General features: G+C 38.4%; 3 protein-coding genes across 6 annotated transcripts; 1 reads left to right on the plus strand and 2 right to left on the minus strand.

Moving 5' to 3' along the window:
- Positions 1–5377: 5377 nt before the first annotated feature.
- Positions 5378–8000, minus strand: fahd1 (FAH domain containing oxaloacetate decarboxylase 1). The gene has a single exon (XM_086092782.1). It carries the CDS (start codon positions 7746–7748, stop codon positions 7086–7088), a length of 663 nt encoding a protein of 220 aa, XP_085948908.1. The 5' UTR covers positions 7749–8000; the 3' UTR covers positions 5378–7085.
- A 1384-nt stretch (positions 8001–9384) lies between these two features.
- Positions 9385–14009, plus strand: hagh (hydroxyacylglutathione hydrolase). Of its 4 annotated transcripts, none has more exons than XM_086092743.1 (9): positions 9385–9543; positions 9916–10100; positions 10579–10643; positions 11337–11475; positions 11545–11653; positions 11737–11840; positions 12822–12935; positions 13024–13103; positions 13190–14009. In XM_086092743.1, exons 1-9 carry the CDS (start codon positions 9477–9479, stop codon positions 13287–13289), a joined length of 963 nt encoding a protein of 320 aa, XP_085948869.1. In that variant the 5' UTR covers positions 9385–9476; the 3' UTR covers positions 13290–14009. The 4 variants fall into 4 exon arrangements, with proteins under 4 accessions (XP_085948869.1, XP_085948879.1, XP_085948889.1 ...); XM_086092753.1 differs by having other exon boundaries at positions 12834–12935; XM_086092763.1 differs by having other exon boundaries at positions 11358–11475.
- Positions 14010–15386: 1377 nt separating this feature from the next.
- Positions 15387–21670, minus strand: ciao3 (cytosolic iron-sulfur assembly component 3). Its single transcript, XM_086093373.1, has 11 exons — positions 21258–21670; positions 20233–20328; positions 20005–20148; positions 19723–19852; positions 18884–19018; positions 18625–18743; positions 17641–17770; positions 17478–17550; positions 17266–17403; positions 17040–17197; positions 15387–15790 (listed from the first exon to the last, which is right to left on the minus strand). The coding sequence occupies exons 1-11, from the start codon at positions 21321–21323 to the stop codon at positions 15549–15551; spliced, it is 1431 nt and encodes a 476-aa protein (XP_085949499.1). The 5' UTR covers positions 21324–21670; the 3' UTR covers positions 15387–15548.
- Between the last annotated feature and the right edge of the window lie 11 nt (positions 21671–21681).

Consider the following 21681-nt stretch of genomic DNA (forward strand, 5'->3'; position numbering starts at 1 on the left):
TTGTGGTTGCCACAAAAGCCCGGTAATGATGTGAGAAATGCAATTGCGGTGACTTGCGAGAGCAGCTGGAGCAATGGGGATGGCGGTCTAACGTGGGTGTGTTGTCCCAAGACACGTTTTTAGGTGCAATACACACAAAAACAACAACATGTCCTCTGGAGTGTGCTTGCATCACTTCCCATGTGGTCGCTGAATGAATCTGATGCAGGCGCCAGATTTAGTCATATTTAATAATGCAGTCATCAAAGTGCAATATTTGATTTGATTTTGTATTTAGTGCTTTAGATGTTTTCAAAAGAGATGAAACTGAGGAATGGATTTTACATCTGGAAAAGTTAAAAAGGCCTTTACTTTTTATATGAAAATTGCAATAGTTAATTATACAGTACATGTATATGAAACACTAAATCATCGCATATTTGAAATGATGCATACTTCAGTGAGTTTAAAACATATATATTTTTTAAAATCCATGTGAGGAAGTTTTCCAATTCAATAATCACTATATCTTTCCGTCTATTTCTTTGTGTATGAGATATGTAACATAGATAGTATTTATCAAAAGTCAATATCAATTTAATTTTGTTATTGATTTTTTTTAAGAAATGTTTTTTTGGGCGGCCATTTTTTAATCAATTATTTCAACGTTTAAATGTTAATAAAGTTTTCTTTATTATTTAAAGTCCCCGTAAATTGAAAATAAATGTCTTCAAAATCACCAAAAAGAGGGAATTTGCCGAACTTGAATTAATAAACAATAAAAATGTCTTTACAATATATGTTTTGTCTAAACACAACAATCTGATTAATATTTTGTTTGTGGAATCTGAATTAAGCAGGAAAATCCCAGTGTTTTTATTCGTCTCATGGGGCGGCCATTTTGCCACTTGCTGGCAACTGAAAATGACATCACAGTGCCCAAGGGCTCAGATAATGAACAAATAAGGCTCACCTGTTTTTTTGGTTTTGATCATATAACGTTCGCAATCTGAGCCGTTGTATATGGTACCGTGATGTCATTTTCAGTCGACAGCAAGTGGCAAAATGGTCGCTCTCTGAGATGGATAAAAACGGCTGGATTGTCCTGCTTAATTAATTTTCCATAATAATAATATTATAAGGTTGCTGTGTTAAGACTAGTGGGGCCACACAGAACATATTAGGCTGTTGTAAAGAATTTTTTTGACTTGACTTCCTATTTAAAAAGTAGGTATTTTAAATAAAGAATTTTTTAAAATCCCCCTCCCCCCACAACCATTCGCCTCCTCTCCGTGATGTGTGTGCATTCATGGCAACAAAGCACTCACATGAGTGCAAAGCCTCCTGTCCAAATGCTGGCTGTTAAGTTTGGCTTAAAAAAAATATAAAAAAAAAGAGAGAGAGAGAGAAAGCAATTATTTTCAAACATGTACCATGTCTTGAGAAACAAAAAGGTCTGAATTCACTTTACGGGTCTATCAAAAAATTTATATATTTTATGCCATTTTGACAAGGGAAAAGCAAGTTACTGTACAGTCTCATAAAGCTCCCTTTTCATTGGGAGAGGATAATTTGTTGAACTTTTTCAGCTGGAATGCAGCTTCCACGTTTTTTTGGCAATGCATACCACCAATTCCTCCCATTGTGGATTTATTTGCATGAGTGAAAATTGGGCCTCTGTGGCTATTTGAGATCAGGCGTGATGAGGGATTTTGTGTCATGACTCCTCTTTGAGAAAAATGGAGAGGAGGAAACACTTGGTTGGAAAACGGTTGAGTTCTTCAAAGCAGACAAAAAAGTACGATTAGAAAGTTACGAAAAAAGAAAAAGTGGTTTCTGCTTCGAGGAGCCGCAAATGAAGACGCTTGTGGGATTCATTTTTCATCCTGTACCGCAGTCTCCTTGAATTGAGGGAAGAAACGCAGAGGACTTTTCTCTCTTCTTTGTGGTTTTCGGGCCTCGCGGAATCTCAAGTTGTGACTCCCAACTTTAATTGACGAGAAAGTCATTTGGCTCAGAGAGATTCTACATGCTCAAACCAAATTAGGAATGTTGGAACCTTATGGAATCTTTCATTTTTACAAGATTGTTTTTCTGGAAACATCTCACTGTACGCTTGTTTACAAAATCTCTGCTTTGATTGAAGTTTACTGAGATGCGCGGTCCCAACAATGGCTCCGCTGCCAAATGAATGGAAAATTCTCACACTAAGGCCTCCTAAAAGTAAAAATATGCCTCATGTGGAAGCGTGGAAGCTGTTTGGGATGTGGCTTTTTAGGAATTCACTAGACACTTTTAACAGCTACATGTGTTCCGTGATGCACGGCACACTTTTGTCCTCCATCTGGCCTCTTCCAGCACAATGTGTGCAGCCACTCAGTGTAAATGAAAGACATTTGCACCTGGCTTTCATGCTTGCCTTGCTTTTCATTCGCCACAGAGCCCTTGCATAATTCTACAGCCTCGGTAAAAAAAATAAAAAAAATAAAATCACTGTATGGTTTTAATATTTATAATAATGATCAGTCACTCGTTTAATGTTCTTGCTCGTGCAGTGGATCTACTAAAGGTGACTTTACTTAATCTAGCATGTTGCGCAGCAAGTCTAGTGTGTGATTGCTTTCATGCGTCCTCCCTGACTCACTTCCTCCGAGATTTTTTTTCCACCGCTTTCAGCTTCACCACAGCAAAGTCTGGTGACATTCAGCGCAGCACGCAACGTACAAAATGGTCATTTTTCTCAACGCACGCACACGCAGTTAAGGGCAGCGCATTGCAAGATCACTTCCAACTTTCTTCTTAGATCTTTTAAAATGCAGCCATTGTGATGGGAAAACACACACGCTTGGATTTTATTGACCTGCCATTTCTCCCATAACAGTCTTCTGCAATCACTTATGTAGCAACAAGCTGTATTGCTGTATAGAAAAAATGAATGCTTCAAATGTATTCGATTCGGTTGCAATAAATTCAATAATTTATGCCATTAACATGGCAAGAGTCGATCATATACTTAAATCTTTATTAAAAAATGGACCAGTCAGGACATCGCTCATGTTGAGTTAGTGCTAGCGGCATTGCTAAATTGGGAAATGGCCACTTGTTAGCTGGATGATTAATAGTCAGCGGAACAAATGTGTCGCTTGTTGCTAGGCAGAATTGATAGAGCTCAAGCCTAGCTGTCCCTTAGGTCAATTAAAACTGATAAATGCCTGTTGCTAGGCAAATGATAGGCCCCAACTGTAAGGTAAATAATAGTCATGTTGTTGCTAGGCAGAGTTGATAAGGCTGAATTTCAACTGCCCTGTAGGCCAATTTAAAAAAAAAAAGCCACTTGTTGCTAGGCTGAATTCACTATCACGTTATTACATTATTCATAGTAACGACTACTCTGTATTGAATATAATTGAAAAGAAAAAGAAGCGAAAAAACACTCCAACCCTTGAAACATTCTGCTTTCTCTCCTCGTAAAAACTTTAATTACCTTGGTCAAGGCTTAAGTAGACTTCAAGAACAATGTAGAAATGCTATAAAAATGTCGGTTTATATGTATATACAAGGAGACTTCAATCAGTTTTCCACTGCTGGAGCTGATGCGGTAGCAGAAAGTCTTTGTTAGCTCATATTCCACCATATTTTTTTTGGGCCTCACTTTCCACCTGGCGTGATGTCACCGCGCAGTGACATCATGTCGGACTGCAGGCTCGGGCTGGCGTTCGATGCCTGTTCACGACTTTCCGCATGTGCTGAACGCTAAAGCAGAGCTGGGCGAAGGCTTTGAAGTCATTGTTGGCCCGGGTTTCATGTGTTCACACTGCGACAATGAAGCTCATGAATCTAATTCTCATAAAAGTTAACACCTGTAAGTAAGCACACAGCAGAAAACGTGTCACAGTTTCTCATTTTTCCAACGATGTAATCGTTGCGTTAAAGGGGATATATTAGCAAAAAGTGACTTTTAAATTCCTTGTATAGAAATACAGTTGACACCATTTTTTTCAAGAATGTTTTGGGTTGAAGAAAAACATTTTTCCCACTGCATTTATAATGGCTGTCAATTATACACGGATCTTCGCTGTTCGGGTCCTATCCCCGTGAATAGCGCGTTTCCACTGTATAATCTGAACAGTCCATTTGACCTTGTCTTAACCTTCCTCCAACTCTTTCAGTTTCACTGCTGCACTAAGTTCCGTGGTGTGAGAACATCCCATTTGAAACCTCCAAACTGGTTGTTCCTGCAAGGAAGCGGCTGCTGAGCTTCAAACATCATCAGCTTCACAGAAAGGCCTACAAGTGGACGTCTTTTGAAAACTTCATGGATTAAACACCTGTTGTGAATTTTGCTCTTCATTTCCTTCCAAGTTGCGCAAAAGGTACCGAAACATTCAACAGTTGGATATTCAAAAGTCTAGAGGTCGAATGAAGTTCCCTCGTAAAGGTTATAATGCACTACATAGATTCATTCTGAAATTTCACTCCAAAGCTGAAGTGGAGCCTCCATCTTCAGAAGTGCCCCCAAACACAAGTGCCTTGTGTGCAGTGCGACACGCCCTCCAGGTGAGTGGCGGCGATGCGCGCGCGCTCACGTTACAGCCGCGCCGCTTTGATTGATCCTGAAAGCAGAGAGGCCTGTGGGAACACACTGTAACCCAATCGGGAGCAGATGTGCATCAATAGGACATCTGAAGAGTCCGAATCGCCAAGCATTAACAGCAACACAATCATTCTTTTTTTTTTTTTGGAAGCAGAAAACGCGGCTGGAATGGAAAATGAATCTCGCAGTGTATCCATCTTTTGTCCTGAAGCAGAAAGCTGGTGTTGGAGCGTGACACCATCAAAATGCTGGCGGGGGGAAACGTGTCCTGACTGATCCAAACGTGCGTCGTAATGTGGTCCGGGTTGTAGGAGGAACCTCAGATGGTCGCTGCCAAACCGAGTCCTGCACAAACACCAACTTGAACTCCACTGGGCCTCCATTTTCATATTGGAGCTTCCATGTGAGATATCGTAGATGCCATTCTCCGAGTAATTGAGGTGACACGGCAAACCCTGTCAAACTAACTATAAAACAAAGATAATTACAAGTTGTGCATCTCAAACAAACAAACAATGTTGCCTTACAAATATCCCTGCGAGCTCAATGCTAATTCATAAAGGTAAACACCAAAGATGTTAGCATCGTCATGGACAGATAATGTACCAGGTACGCACAGGCATATATTCTTGAATCTTTATCCTCTGGGGAAAAAAAATCAATTGCACTTGTCTGTATGATTATTATACAAACACCAGAAGAAGCTAATTAATACGAACAGCAATGGCATGGTGTGTTGTTTTGTGGAGGCCGGACTGGATTAATGGCATTTGGCGTTGCAATAACATAACAGGACAATTTGGATTCTTACAACTTCAAGTTTATTGCAAGGAGAATCATGTTTTCAAGACCATATAAAGAGATTTCAAAGATTTGTTTCAAAATACATCATAATCATAATCCCAACTACAGAATGTAATAAACAGGTGTGGAGATATAGCCTTTAACTGTTTCCCACCATTTCAGTTTTACTGATTTATTTATTTTTTGGGGCGAGGCAAAAGTGGCGCCCAATGACACATTTTGTCACGTTCATGAGTTGCCCTCCCCCACAACATACGAAGCTTGTTTTTCTTTATAAAGACTTTAAATAAAACTGCTGTTGACCTCTAGTAATATTATAAAGGAAAAGGCACAACGTGGCAAGAACACTTTTTTTTTGTCTCAATATCATTAACAAATGTACAAATGTGACTCTGACGTGACTCGTTCAAAAACTATATTTAACCAGAAAGCAAAAATGAGGAATTTCACTGCTAATTCTTTGAAATTAAATTACAGACACATTACATTGTAGCTTTAGCCAAAATACCATAATAACTTTATATAACTATAGATAAAAATGTCACTCAGCAGAGCCCATTCCTCCACCAGAATTATACTGTAAATGAAAGAGAAAGCAAAATCCCAGAGTGCCACTTTATGTGTTTATTTCTTCAAATATTCATTAGTTAACAGTCGTGGCTTGTGAAGGTTTATTAACAGACGGGAGGAGCCATCATGCCTATGTGAGGTGGACGGGTTGCACTGATGTCATAGTGACTTCAATGAGTTGCTAAAATAATAATAATAATAATAATAACCATATCCAGATCTGCACTTTTTTCCCCTAGCCTCAAGTTTTGGGAAAATTGAATTGGTTGTTTTACTGGACCACATCAGACTGGTCCAAAAATCTATCACTGGCTTAAACAAGTTTGAAAATCTTACTGTTAGCGTACCCTAACAGACTTTCAGAGCCCTCAAGTTGTCGGCTGCAGGCTTATTTATGCTTCCAGAAGCAAACAAGGTGATGCAATATCTTTGCTCCTCATCTGCGGAACACTTCTTCAAAAACTAGAATCAGTTCAAACTGACCCAACAATTAGATCTGGCCTAAAAAAATCATGAATCAATATTATTTGTGGTTTTGGCTATCTTGCTCTTATTTTGTGATTGTTTTAACTTTAACTTGATAATCTTTTGTCATTTCTGTTTTTTTGACTGCAACTTCCCCCCATATTCCAAAATTAAACACGGTAGATTTATTGAAGACTCTAAATCCACGTTGCCTACAGGAACGTTCAGAAAATAGCTTACCAGTGTTGGCACATTGTAATTTCCTAGGAATGTTGTAAAGTAAACACATGCAGAGATTTAAAAAAAGAAGAAGTGTTGTCCGTTGATATTCGTGAACCTTGTTAATCAATGACTCATTTTTGATAGCTTTGCAAACTCATCAACATGACTAGTCTTCGCAGATGATTATGATCATTTTTTAACAACATAACTAAAGATAATTTGAGCAAATTTGTTGTTTCAGAAGTGCTTATCAAACTGGTAGACATTCGTATTAATCAAAATCAAAGATCTCAAATTCAAGACTACTGGTGATCCCTGGTCTGAAGAAAAAAAGGGCAACGTATTCAGTAGTCCTATAAAAAGGGGTTCACTGCTATCTGCTGGACAAATTTGGCATTGCCCTGAAACGTAACATTTGACCTTCTCTGCTGTGTTTTTATTCAGTCCAACACTAGTGATCTTTCCTGCCAACTCGGAAGGTCATCGTGACGACTCCATCGATGCCCGCCTGCAGCTCGTCATGCTCCTGCACGGCCGACACCCCCTTGGGGGTTCCGGTGAGGATCAGGTCGCCCTCTTCCAGGGTGATGAAGTCGCTGATGTAGCTGACGAGGTACGGGATGGAGAAGATCATCTGGGAGGTGCAGCCATTCTGCTTCAGCTGCTCGTTGACTTTCAGCCACAGCTTGACGTTGCCCGGCTCGGGGATGCGCTCCTTGGGGATGAACTCGCTCACCGGGCAGGAGGTGTCGAAGGCCTTGGCCAGCGTCCAGGGAAGACCTTTGGACTTACACTCGTCCTGCACGTCCCGGGCCGTCATGTCCAAGCACAGCGCGTAGCCAGCGACGTGCTCCATTGCGGCGGATTGCGGGATGGCCGCGCCACCCTTGCCGATCACCACGCCGAGCTCCACTTCGTGGTGCAGGTTGCTGGAGTAGAAGGGCACTAGGATAGGCGAGCCCTCTCGGACGTAGGCAGAAGGCGGCTTCAAGAACAGCACCGGCTCCGTGGGGACGGCGTTTTTTAGCTCTTTGGCGTGCTCTGCATAGTTTCTCCCCACGCAAATGATCTTCCTCCCCCATTCCCAAAATCGAGATATATTTCTTGCCGACATTAGGCAAATGTGGAGATTTGCTACAGTTTTCGAGCAGAGTGCACCAGTTGAAGTCAACTTTGACCGACACCGAGTGCAACTTAAACATTAAGCTATGGCAAGACGTAAGGGACAATTTGTGACGTAAATTTGTCAAACTTTGCTATAATAAACTTATTTTATTAAACTAAACGAGCAAGTGAAATATAGTCGTATGTGTAAGAATTTATATATAAGGTGTTGTATAACTGCTTAAATAAAACCAAACACACAGCATTTAACACACCGCCCAATCCACGCTCGCGCATTTGATTAGTCGAGCCTGAAAGGTGAACGGTGACGAGACGGAAGGGTACTAACCAAACATGTCTGCTTTTCGTAAGGTACAGATATATTGTTAGAAAATTCTACAAATTATTTTTTCTAAAATGTTATGTTTTTTTTTTTTATTGTTTCATTAAAAGTTTTTTTTATGTCTGTTTTTCGGCAGCGTGATGCTTAATATGTTTTCCATTTATTGAACAATTGTACACAAACAAACAAGGGACTCATGTATCATCAAATAACTAATTACTTGACATAGATTAAGTATAAGCATTCTAACAATATAGAACATACACTATGTTGAACAGAAATTATATTGGTAAGAGGACTTTCTATAATAAATTCAATATATCCAATAAAGAAAATAAATTAAGGACTTTTCTATCCATAATCAATTACAAAGATTTGCAAAATAGTAGAAAATAATTTTTCCAGTGAAGTAGACACGGTTTTGTTTTGAAATATCTGCACTTGTGAATAAAAAAAAATCCCTAAAAGCAATAAAATGTTCAAAACAAATTCCAATTTATTATCTTCCTGAAAAAAACACACCAAACAGAATAGACTTTTCTGCCAGTTGTAAATCAATCAATTTTTTTTTATTGTAACCTGCAACTCCTTAAATTAGTCAGGATGGAATGCATTGCAATGAAAGAAAACATGGTTCAGGTTTTCTACATCCACATCACAGAACACACAAATATTTACATAAAAGTCAATTAAGATGTTTAATATTTGAAACAAAAATAAAATATTATTTAATGTATTGCTGTGTTTTATTATTTTAATAATAATAATAATAATACAACAGTTTAGGGTGTACCCCGCCTACTGCCCGAAGCCAGCTGGGATAGGCTCCAGAGCCCCCCACGACCTTTGTGAGGACAAGCGGCTAAGAATGGATGGATGGATAATAATAATAATAATAATAATAATAATAATAATAATAATAATAATAATAATAATAAATTAAACGGGTCACATCCACTCCTTACTGAATTGTATTGATAGAGCCTGTGATGTTAGCAAAAACCATCCAACTTTAAGATGACAAATTTATAATATATAATAATTATAACAAGCCTTCAACAACTGACATGTTTTTCCACACCTTCAGGCTGTTTGCACCACATGATATTAATTTTGACCGAAGCTGTCCTCCCCAATATCCTAAACTACGACAGTGAACTAACGCCACACTACAAACTAACTTTATTTAAACAAGCAATAAATACAGTGATAAACGGAGACAACACGAATGGTGGGGTTTGCTGGTTAAATAAACAAAAACGTTTAACATGTCCTCATCCACTCCCCCGAAATTGATTGGTAGAGCCTGCGAGATTAGTAATGACGAAGGCGGAACTGAACCACAACCAAACTTTTCTTGTTCACACACTGAACTGATAAGCTTTCGTATTTGTAATGCTACTCAAATCACTCGTAGGGAGTGCCTGCACTCTACTAGGAGCTGCCACAGCCTTAAAACTCGGTAGGAATACACGTTATCTATCGCACCTCGCGTCCGACAGACTATCGTCTTGTTACACATTTGTGCGCTTTATGACATGAAGACGTGTTGTTACAAAACATGAACACAATTGGGCGAGTGGCAGCAAACATTATACTGTCTCTTACGTAACCTTACATCTATCTATCTATCTATCTATCTATCTATCTATCTATCTATCTATCTATCTATCTATCTATCTATCTATCTATCTATCTATCAAGGTCTTGAGATTGTAATTGTTGAAGATGAGGTGTCAAATAGGTGCAAAAAAACAGCGTGCGTCACGTAAACACATGTCAGTTCAGGTTAACTTGGTTTGTCAATAATTGACTCTTGTGTTGTCTCGATCAGCACCTGTGGAAGTCAAGGCCCAAACAGCTGCTCTCCTGCACGGCACCGTGAGGAAAACATTAGTGGTGGAGCAAGCCAACATGAGGGTTGAACTTCTGCCGGCTCTCAGTGACAACTACATGTACCTGCTCATTGACACGGATACCAAAGAAGCAGCAATAGTGGACCCGGTGGAACCTGTGAAGGTCTGTCATACTTTGGAGTTGAGCTGAGTTCAAACTTTGATCAAGGTCAGCTGCTGACCTACAGTCAGGGAAACATTGTGAGACCACCTTGTTTTCTTCATTTTGTTTTTGGTTCATTTCTTGGTCCTTCCTGCTAACACTATAATTTCTCTTGGCTGTACTGTTTCTAGTATCTGTATTTTTTTTTTTTGTCCAATCAGATTTCAGCCCCTGTGAGTTGCCACATAAATAAGCATTTTTCCCCCCCATTAATTTACAAGTATATTATTTTATATGTAAAGAAGCAGGGTAAGCTAGTGGTTAGCATTTTGTCCTCACAGTCTAAAGGCGCTGGAATCAAATCTTAATTAACTCTTAACTTCCTCTCACATCCCCTAATCATTTTGGTCACCCGAAGATAGGCAACCAGGCTAGTTTCCCCGGAACGCTCAACATGATAAGTGCTGTAGAAAATGGATGATTTCTGTTTTTATTGCAGGTTGTGGAGGCAGTTAGAAAACATGGCGTCAGGCTCACAACAGTTCTGACCACCCATCACCACTGGTAAGCTGCATATCAAAAGCACTGAAGGGAAACATTCACTACTAATATTTAAAATATTATTAGCAGTACAATAATACTGCTTTCTGCCCTAGATTTTGATCAGCACTTATCATTATTAACTCATTCTCTGCCATTGACGGCTATAGACGTCAAAAATTAATTTTTCCCACTTTTGTTAACAAGAGTATGAAAACCTATAATTTTTTTATTGTTCATTTAGAACAGATATAAAATTTGTGATTAATCGTGAGTTAACTTGTGAAGTCATGCAATTAATTATGATTTAAAAAATTAATCGCCTGACGCCCCTAATTTTCAATAATCTTATTTTTTTAAAGAAAAGAAAAGAAAATTAAATATTAAAAAACTAATAATTAAAATTACTTTAAAAAACAAAAGATTATTCAAAATTAGGGGCGTCAGGCGATTAGATTTTTTCGTAATTAATCACATTACTTCACTAGTTAACTCATGATTAATCACAAATTTTATATTTGTTCTAAATGTACAATTTTTTTTATTTAGGTTTTCATACTCTTGTTAACAAAAGTGGAAAATATGTTAAACTAATAGAAATAGTTCAAATGAATTTTTGACGTCTATAGCCATCAATGGCAGTAAATGAGTTAAACTACATGTTTCAATGTTGTTCATAATGGTTGTATTTGAATAGTGAAGTGTTTTTTGAGGAAGTTTGAGAACAACTGTTCAAAGGGATCACGCCGGTGGGAATGAGAAGATGGTGAGGCTCATGCCCGGCCTGAAAGTCTACGGAGGAGACGAACGTGTCGATGCCATAACAAAGAAAGTCTCTCACTCCAACAGTTTAAAAGTAAGATCGTCAACGTGCAACCTTAACGACCGACAATATCGGTATCGCTGACATCATCCGTTTTCCCAGGTTGGCTCGCTTAACGTCAAATGTTTGTTCACGCCGTGCCACACAACTGGCCACATTTGCTACTACGTCACCAAAGATGACAGCTCTGAACCTCCAGCAGTTTTCACGGGTATGATACTGGTAGCCCGACTTGCCATGTGCAATGTTAGTGCCACAAGGGTGATTTTTATTTATTTATTTATTTGCATGCAGGGGACACACTTTTTGTTGCCGGCTGCGGGAAGTTCTTTGAGGGCACTGCGGAGCAGATGTACAAAGCCTTGATTGAAATTCTGGGACGCCTGCCTGCTGAAACGGTGCCTATCAAACACTTTGTTCTACACAGCGTAGTCGCTAACCTATGCTAGCAGAGGTCTACAGTAAACCCTAGTTTAGGTGAAATTGTGCTATAGGGAGAAAACAAAGTTATTTTAATTTAGTTGTGACCAGGGTTATTATAGTTTTGGACTTTTTCATTTTAGTTGGTTTTTATTGTGAGTTTTGTTTTTTAAATTTAGTTTTCAGGGTGGTTCTGTTAGTTTTTATTGGTTTTAGTTATGTCATAAATGCTTAGTTTTAGTTAGTTTTAGTTTCAGTTAAAAAAAAGTGTATTACTTGTGCGCAATAGTTCAAAAACACTATGGGAGCAACGTCATCTGAAGATGCTTTTCTATTGGCTGCTGATAGATGACGTCACTTTTGTGTCACACACTATCAAATGTTCTTATTCCGGTTAATATAAAAATAAATCATCCCCAAAGGCTCATGCATTAAGTTGATTACCAAAAACTAAAACGAAGGACATTTTTGCTATAATTATAGTTAGTTTTGTAAACATAAAATGTAGTTTCATTTTCGTTTTTATTTTATTTTGTTAACGAATTAGTTTTTTTTATATTTCAGTTTTAGTTTTTTCGTTAGTTTTAGTTAACTAAAATAACCTTGGTTGTGACTCTTAACCTTATTAAACACGCTTAAACTTGTTAAAACACACATTTTAGTCTCCCGCTCTTGCTTGCTCAATTTTCCAAAGAAGAAGCCAAGAGTGCTTGTTCAAGCTCTTTATCTCTCTCAGTGTAATGTAAAACCTACACACTAAATAAAAGGAAATTAAAGATTGAACTGTATATTGAAACACCAAAATTCTCCCCCAAATAGGATTCAGGTCTGCAAATTGAATGCTATCATAGAATGCAAAACACCATTAAATTAGCATAGATGTTACAATAATTATAAACCTTCAACTGCTACTTTGTCACACATGTATCAGGAGAGCATACGATTTTTATTTTTATTAGTTTTTATTTCAGCGAGTCTACTGTGGTCATGAGTACACTGTCAGCAATCTGAAGTTTGCGCGGCACGTTGAGCCAGACAATGAAGTTATTCAGAAGAAGCTTGCATGGGCAAAGGTATTTATTCATCCGTCACGTCCAAGCAGTCGTCGCATGCGTCACATGATCGCCGAGTCTGTGATGCAAGTTGTTTTTATTTCTTTAGGAGCAATGCAGCAATGGCGAGCCTACAATCCCATCAACGTTGGCAGATGAATTCACCTTTAACCCATTTATGCGAGTCAAGTATGTCCACCAAGTCTTTGAGAGTTTTAGACACAAACGTATAGTTTGGTTGAAAATGCACTCAGTAGTTCTTCTGCTCAAAACAGAGAGAAGTCCGTACAAGATCACGCGAAGGTGACGGATCCAATCGAAGCCATGAGGAGTCTCCGTAAAGAGAAGGACTCCTTTCGAGTGCCCAAGGAGTGATGATGCCCGCTGTACGTCAAACCGCTTATAACACTGCAATATGTTCAAACTACACAAACTGTCTGCAAGTCAAATGAAACAACAGGATCGACTACAGGCGTTTTTCAATGCTCACACTTTGTGTAATTATTTTGAGTGCCCATCAAGGCTATAAAATGAGCAGTCAAGTTGTGTTCTGGGATTGTTTTCAGGGATATGCGACGATTGAAAAGCTGCTTTAAATGAGTAGAAAAGTTTTAGATTGTGTTTTGTAAATATATTTGTTCAAGAACAAATTCCGATGTTAAAAGTATGCTTTCTTTCCAAGATGGGATGTTTTAGCTCATTTAATTCAATAATCAAGTTGTTCATCTGGTTATTTAGAACAATGCATTCTCTACTACTCGTGTGTGTTGGCATTAAATTAAATGTTTTGTGTATGAGAACATAAAATATACATGCAAATGCAAGTACATTTTTTGTAAATGTGTAATTATCTCCATGAAGCAATAAGAGCATACCAGAATGCTAATGCTAATGCTAAGCAGGAGGCGTGATGCTAATTGTTCGATGTTCGGTCTTTTATCGTAACGCAAGCGAATGTTGACGGCACATTTTTATCTGCTGAGCTAATCTATATTTATTTACGTGTTCATTTAGCAGGGAACGCGTTCAGCTGCTTTGGGAATACGCTTAACGTGATGAATGTTTCTGGCTCGATTAAAATGTCTTGGTACCGTTTGTTGGGTCATCGCTATGATGGAAATGTCCAAATCAACAGCAGGTATGAGTAGGTAGGTGCTTTTGGGTACATCTTATTTATTTATTTTATTTAATGGGTCACATAAGTGTAGTAACTCACATTTGTTAGCCTAACATCTTATTGGAAGTGTTAGAGTAGACAATATTAAGTATTGTACTCTTTGCGTGTTCAATTAACTGAATGGTGAGATCCAAGTGAAGAAGTCCCTTTGCAAAGGTGAATAATTACCAGAAGCTTCTGATCACACAATTGAAGTCACCCAAGCAGTGCTCTGTTCAAATGTGTCTCTCCTCTCCAGCCCACATCATTATTTATTCAAAAGAGGGTTCATAGAAAAGTCAGCCCACAACACACCTGGTTACAACTGAATGAATACAAGAGAATCCGTTCCCATGGGTATAAATCAGATTAGAAAAAATACAATAACAATAAGCCTGACTCCCTTCCGACACAGCAGAATCCCGGCCCTCCCATTAGATAACGAATGAATAGACAGACCCGTTGCTCTTTCTCATGAAAGTAACACAGATAAGAATATATTTCTATTCATTCAGCCATACTGAGTTAACATAATTATACCTACATCTACACAGCTATAACTAATTACAAAATGGTTAAAATATAAAGTAAAACAGTAAAAATGTATACAAAGTTAACAGAAGACCCTGAAGGTCGTCATCGGGTAAACACTGACTGTGATAATGAACTAGTGATGATTACTTTGGGGGTAACATTTTAGGAAGTTATCGGACTATCATTGCTTGTAATGCTAGTAGTAGCTGGTAGTGTACGTGTCCTTAAAAAAATAAAAATAAATCAAATCGTATTTTCACCCTTTTGCTTAGTAAGAGCAAATGACAATGACATCATTCAATTTACCTGGCTTCTGGGATTTGTTTCGGATCCCAAACAATTTCCCCCCAGCATAAACTTCCACAGAAATAATAGAAAATATATTTTTCTTTACAGATAATGTGAAGCGTTTCCTCCAAAGGTAAACAAAACACTGACTTTTTTTAAATGGTCAACCACATGTTGAATACATCAAAGAAATGTATGACTCAGCTTGTCCATTTCTTCTGTCAAAGGCAGTGGCGGTCGTAGCTTAAATATTACACATATCAGAAACTGATCGATCTTTTTTTTCCCCCCCATCTAGAGTTGCAAATTTGAAGCAGGCGACCACAAAAAATATTTGTAGCTCAGAAGTCGGAACATCTATGGTTTAAATTAATCATCCGGCTCCTGCGGGTGCCAAATTCTGGTGTGAAGATGTGCTCACCGTAATCGTTATTAAAAATATACTAAATTAAGTTGCGTTCAATCAATAAAATAACTAAGACACAACAAACAGCTTTGGTAAATGATTTTATTTGGTGAAAATATATTTGTGTTTTATTAAATTAAAATTCTACACAATCTGGTTTCAAGATATCGTTGACAATATACACAATCAACTAGCCAAAGTGGAAGTTGGCACCTCAAACCACCTCATGTAACAGGACGGTTTCGCAGCGTCACCATTTCATCATGAGCCCGTTGGTCATCTTCTCCACGGCGTGGTAGTTGGTGTGCAGCAGCTCTTTGGCGTGCTCCTCGCCCACGCTGCCGAGCCACGACTGGTACAGCTCGGCCACACGGCTGTCATCTTCCGGTGCTTGGGCCTCTTCTGCTTTGTAAAGCGCCTCCACCTTCTGGAGGAACTCCTTCGGGTTCTGACCAGGGGAGGGTTTCAGCTGCCCGCCACCGTTAAGACAACCTGAGGATTCATGAAACACGAAGGGCCTTCAAATAATATTACAATAAGGTAAAACAATTATTTATTCATTAGATTGTACATGTCTAGTCTATTAATATGATAATAATTGGAGAGATGTTAACCCATTTGCCAAATTGTGAGCCTACTACTTTGCCCCCTTAACAGAATAGCGACTATAGCCAATTTGGGCCATATTGGCAAGAAGAAGAAAAAAATCTTATGTAAAAACGAGTACTGTAATACCTGCTATATACTCACAATGGTGTGTGCTGTAATACTCTTCTTGTAAAATGACAACTTTGTTCTGGTAACAATCCGACTTTATTCTAGTATATATATATATATATATATATATATATATATATATATATATATATATACATATATATATATATATATATATATATATATATATATATATATATATATACATATACATATATATATATATATATATATATATATATATATATATATATATATATATATATATATATATATATATATATATATATATATATATATATATATATATATATATATATATATATATATATATATATATATATATATATATATATATATATATATATATATATATATATATATATATATATATATATATATATATACATACAGTATAAGACTTTATTCTCTTAACATTACAAGTAAAATTTGACTGCATTCTAATTATTATTCTATCACACCAAAAAATTCTAGTAAAAATTACTTCTTAATATTACACCTTTTAAAAATTAACTGTAAATGCATTCTTGAAAATTAAATTTTTTCCTGGTAAAAATGATGACTTGTCAAATATGCCAATCTCAAAAATATGCAGTTGTAGTCTTGCATTAAAACTTATTTTTATTACAGCAATCTAAACTTAATCTATGTTTTTCTTGTAAGAATACAACTTTATTCTAACAAAATCCCAATCTTATTTTTACGCAGTACTAGTACTTTATTATAATTGCAAACTTTGTGTTGGTACACGTAAGACTTGATTTTTGAATTCTTACCTTATTTTGTAGAAAAACAAAAACATTTTTTTTTTTTTTATCAATGCGGGTCTAATGTTTACTTTTGTATTTTGGCACGGACTGATTTATTTATTTTTTTACTTACACAAAAAGCTTATAGCAACTATTTTAGCAATTAAGGAAGCATTTTTTATACAGTTTGATACAGTATTCTTTAGTACCAGTTGATTTTTGTGTGTGTAATTATTTGTAAGATTTTTATCAACCTGAGGGACAGGCCATAACCTCCACAAAGTGGTATGGCGACTTCCCCCTCTTGAGTTTCTGCACCAAGTTCTGGATGTTGCGGAAGCCGTACGTGGACGCGAAACTCAGCACCACGGCTCCGTCCTTCACCAGCGTCACCTCCAGGAAGTCCTTATTCCTGCGGCAGAGGCGCACAGCAATGAACCGCACTGGCTTAGTTTGACCGCAGACAATCGGAGGGCTCACTTGATGATCTTATAGGTGAGATCCTTGACCTCCTCTCCAAATATCTGCTTGGCTGCGTAGGTGAAGACATGATGGAGGTAACCGCCCGAGCCGCTGCCGGCGTGGCTCAGGAACTCGCCGTCTTTCACGCTGCTGAAACTGGACATAGAATGATATGAAGAGCATGAAAAGGAACAAACCGTGTATGACACAGAAAGTGCTGTAAAACTTACAATGTATCAAGAGGTCCAGCTTGTATGTCATCAAGCCTCATGTTTTCCTCTTCTAGCATTTTCTGCACTTCTCCTAAGGGAGGAAAACAAACGAGAGAGAGAGAGAGAGAGAGAGAGAGATGATGCTTCCCGCTTTGCTTGATGATGGAAGTGGAGGTCGTACCAGACGTGATGACGCAGTCCACTTCTCTGCTCTCCGCTTTGTTCAGGTAGAAGTCCGGCCTGGAGGCCTCCAGTTTCTTATCGAAGCAGGGCATCACCGCCACGTGGTAGATTTGCTGTGAGCTCAGGCCCTGTCAACGTGCATAACACACAGCTGAAATGCACGGCACCACACAGTATATGGTAAAAGTAAACCATCACTTTTTAAGGAGAACAACAAAACTGTTCATTGAGCATCGCTGCCACTTTAGATTGGTCAATAATTTGTCAAAATAACAGAAGCATGTTGGGATTAACCAATAGCATCAATTTGTGGAAAAAAGAGGAAATTGACCACACTTGGACACCGGAGGTTTCTGCTGGCAGTCAAGGGAGAAAAAGTTGCGATCATATGAAATTAATCCAAATTATTGGTATGGTTGGCAGACCACTAATGTTGAAAAGTCCGAACTGGAGTTTAGTAATCTTACATCTGGGAGAAATGTACTTGAACTATTTGGTGGAGTAGCTTAATAAAAGAAAAGGCAAAAGTAACTAAAAAGAGACGTTATTAAGTTGATTAATACAATAATATCATCCTAAATGTACACAGTAAAAAAAATAACTTGCAGGAAAATACATTACGTGCGTACTATACATAAACATTCATTTTTTAACCATACCACAAAAAGAACTACTGTTTTCATCAAATATGCTGTAGCCTACTTTATATTTCCAATTTCTGTTATTTGTTAGCAGAAACACAAAACCCAATTTAAAAATAGTTTTTACAATTTCCCATAATTTCTCTAAATAAAAGGTAGTGACCAAATTCATAAATTAGCAGAAGCTGCATATCTATGAAGGTGTATCAATTGGGCCTGTGGCTGAGTCACTAGTTACTTCTTAAATTTTTTAAAGCAGAATACGCTAATTAGAAGTATGAAAGTACGACTTGTGTTGCCTGCTAAACTTGCTGAATTGTTTTAAAAGTGTGTGTCTGTACCTGTTGTTCTGCAAAATAGCCTTTAACCAAAGAGCCCATTATCGCCTGAGGGGAGCGAGTGGTGCTGATGTAAGGAAGAATAAACTCCCCGTGCGTCTTCTCCGCATAGCAGATCCAACCTGAGAAAAAAAAAATCCAGCGCAAGTCGGGACTCATCTTTCAGCAATTAATACACATTGGGGAGAATTCCACTATAGTGGAATGTTGACAGGAGAGATTTGAAATGAGATGAGCTTGTAGTTTTTATTTTGTGGCATACCTGGACATGCTGATGACAACATGGGCAGGGATCGGCTGTCCTGCTCCTTCCTTTGGAAACGTTCCACGAACTCTCGCTGGCTCTCCAGCAGGCTGAAGGTTCGACTGAAGCTTGTGTCAAATACGTGATGGACTCCTGCAAATAAACCAACATTAGTAAAAGCTCGAAATGAATCTACCTCAAATTAGGGATAGACCGATAATTGGCCCGGCCGATAATCGGCGCAGATATTCAGCATTTTATGAATATCGGCCTATTTTTTTTGTTTTGATGGCAAATATATTAAAAACTGTTATTTTTGCTCCGACGGGCGCTTTTTAGCGACTGTTGACTCCCTGCAATATTGGCCCGCCCTCAGCACCATCTGATTGGTTGCTCGTGCAGTGCTAACAGCCAATGAGCAGCAATTAGCCCACGAGCTAACCAGCTAGCTTGTGAATGAATGGCTATTAGCCCGCTTTAACTTGCGAATTAACCTAAAAAACATTTTTTAGCGGCTATTTGGGAGTTATCCCGGGGTTAGCGTGTGGGTAAACGGTTAACCCTCGAGCTAACCGTTAGCTCGCAAATTAGCGTCTATTAGCCCGTGAGCTAACCGGCTAGCACGCGAATTAACGGCTATTAGGTTAGCCCGTGAGCTAACTGTTAGCTCGCGAGCTCAAATATCGGCCTCCCTGATTACCGATAATCAATATCGTATCGGCCCTGAAAAAAGCATATCGGTCAATCTCTGCCTCAAATTTCAATGGGAATAAGGTTCAAAATGACAGAATTGAGAGTAGAGATGGCCTTTCTGGCTGTTACTGTCCGCCACTGGGGGTTTGTGACCTAATCCTCACCAAGGCCTTTGAAGAAGGAGGTGAGCCTCCTCCCCGCCTCGCTGCTGCTGAGCCCGTAGAATGCAGCGAGGGATGCTCTGGACTGAGGTGACACTGACACCACCACCACCTTCTTCTCTGCCTCGCTCACCTGTTGAAGGAGCACGTCTGTCACCTATTTTCATTGAGGTTATCCTCATTATGGAAGGGATTAATGGCATTTCATGTGATTTTGTCTTGAATTTGGTCATGTAACCAAAAAGGCTCGTATGGGTAATTGTAATTGAAGTCACCGCTATTCACCTTGTTGTTGCGCAGCACTTTGAAGAGCTCTTCATGGCTCTGCTGCGTGATGAGGACGCTCTCAGCTGATGTTATACATCCGCTACAAGCCAAGCAGTCGTTCAGAGTGATCTTCGCTTTCTCAAGCTTCTGCTTCTGCCCGGCCTTTAAACACATTAGACAATGGGTGGCACAATGGGTGGCATTGGGGGGGGAAAAAAAAACCCAGAACGATTCCTCAATACTCACTTGGTCAATTTGGACATAACTGCCATCATCTTCTATCTGGATTTTGGCCACAGACTTGCCATGTTTCTTCTCTACTTTGACAGGCTTGACACATTCCTACAAAACAGAGTATAGTTCATTGTTGACACGTTTGACTAAAAACAACCCTGCCAAATTTGAATGATGGAATGTGGGAAGAATCCAGATTACCCTGAGAACATGTATTGTAAACTTTGCACAGGATGGCCAGAGCAAAGGTTCGAACACCGCAACACAGAAACAGACGTGCTAACCATTTGCTTACCGTGCTGCCCTTGACTAAAAATAAACTATTCTAATTTCACTTTACAATTTACTACTGAGCTTTTAATTCGTCACGCAAGAAATACCCACAAAACGAATTAACGTTCAGAAAAGGCTCAGAAATGGACCTGCATTACTTAGCACAGCTAGTCATCCATTTTAATACGGTACAACATGTATTATCAGGAAAAGGAAAAGCGTTAACAAAAATACATACATATTTAAGAAATGACATTATCATCATGAGGGAAAGACAATGGAGTGAGAGGAGTTGATATAAAAGAAAAAAAATGGAACGCTATCTTCTTATTTTTTTTTTTTTTATCACACACAAAACTACTCAAACACACGCAACGTGGTCTCCCAGGCAGGAAGTGAACAAAACTGGAATGCTTAGTTGAAATATATATTTTTTGTCAGCAGTACAACTGTATTATCACTTAAGTATGAAAAAATACAGTCACAATGACTCATCAATAACAGCAACCACAGATGACCTCATTATCTAGCGTAAACCCCACTTTACCCATGATTTACCATTAAATGGCTTTATAGTTTACTGAGAGGAACCAATTCACTTTGCGTAAAAGGAGAAATTTGCTATCTATGCGTTGGTCTGTGTTATGTTATGAATGACATAACAGCGAATAAACCTAATCTCTGCTACTATGGCTTTGTTTAAACCAGGATTTAAGTACACAGTCTCAGCAAAATCAAAACACGTGAAATGTTTATTTGAATACCTGAGACGGCGTGATAAAGTCGTCGAGATCTGTCAGCTGCAGCACACCGCTAAAGACCGAAGCCATAACTGCTGCCGTAAAGCGATTCGTTGTTTACTTGCGGGTCGTAAACATCTTTGTCAGATTAGTATTTCGATACAAGGAGCTACACACGAGCAGTTTACTCTTATTTATGCATTCAATATATTTTCTAACGTAATGAAAACGGTAGTTTATAAAGAACACATTCAAATAGCTATTTTGGGTTAGACTACTACATGTTTTAACAAATGTAAGTACTATCTTTGTATTTACAAAGACAACCAGTGTTAATCGTTGAGAAGCGCTGAAATGGAGAATGAAATTTTCTAAATACGATCAAGCTGATGTCTTTTTTGGCCAGCGAAACGTGCGCGCGCAGGCGGTGTTGTTATGACGACTGGGT

Source organism: Leptonotus elevatus, chromosome 1, assembly GCF_054856555.1.
Source record: "Leptonotus elevatus isolate MCC_2025b chromosome 1, RoL_Lele_1.0, whole genome shotgun sequence".
Taxonomy (NCBI): domain Eukaryota; kingdom Metazoa; phylum Chordata; class Actinopteri; order Syngnathiformes; family Syngnathidae; genus Leptonotus; species Leptonotus elevatus.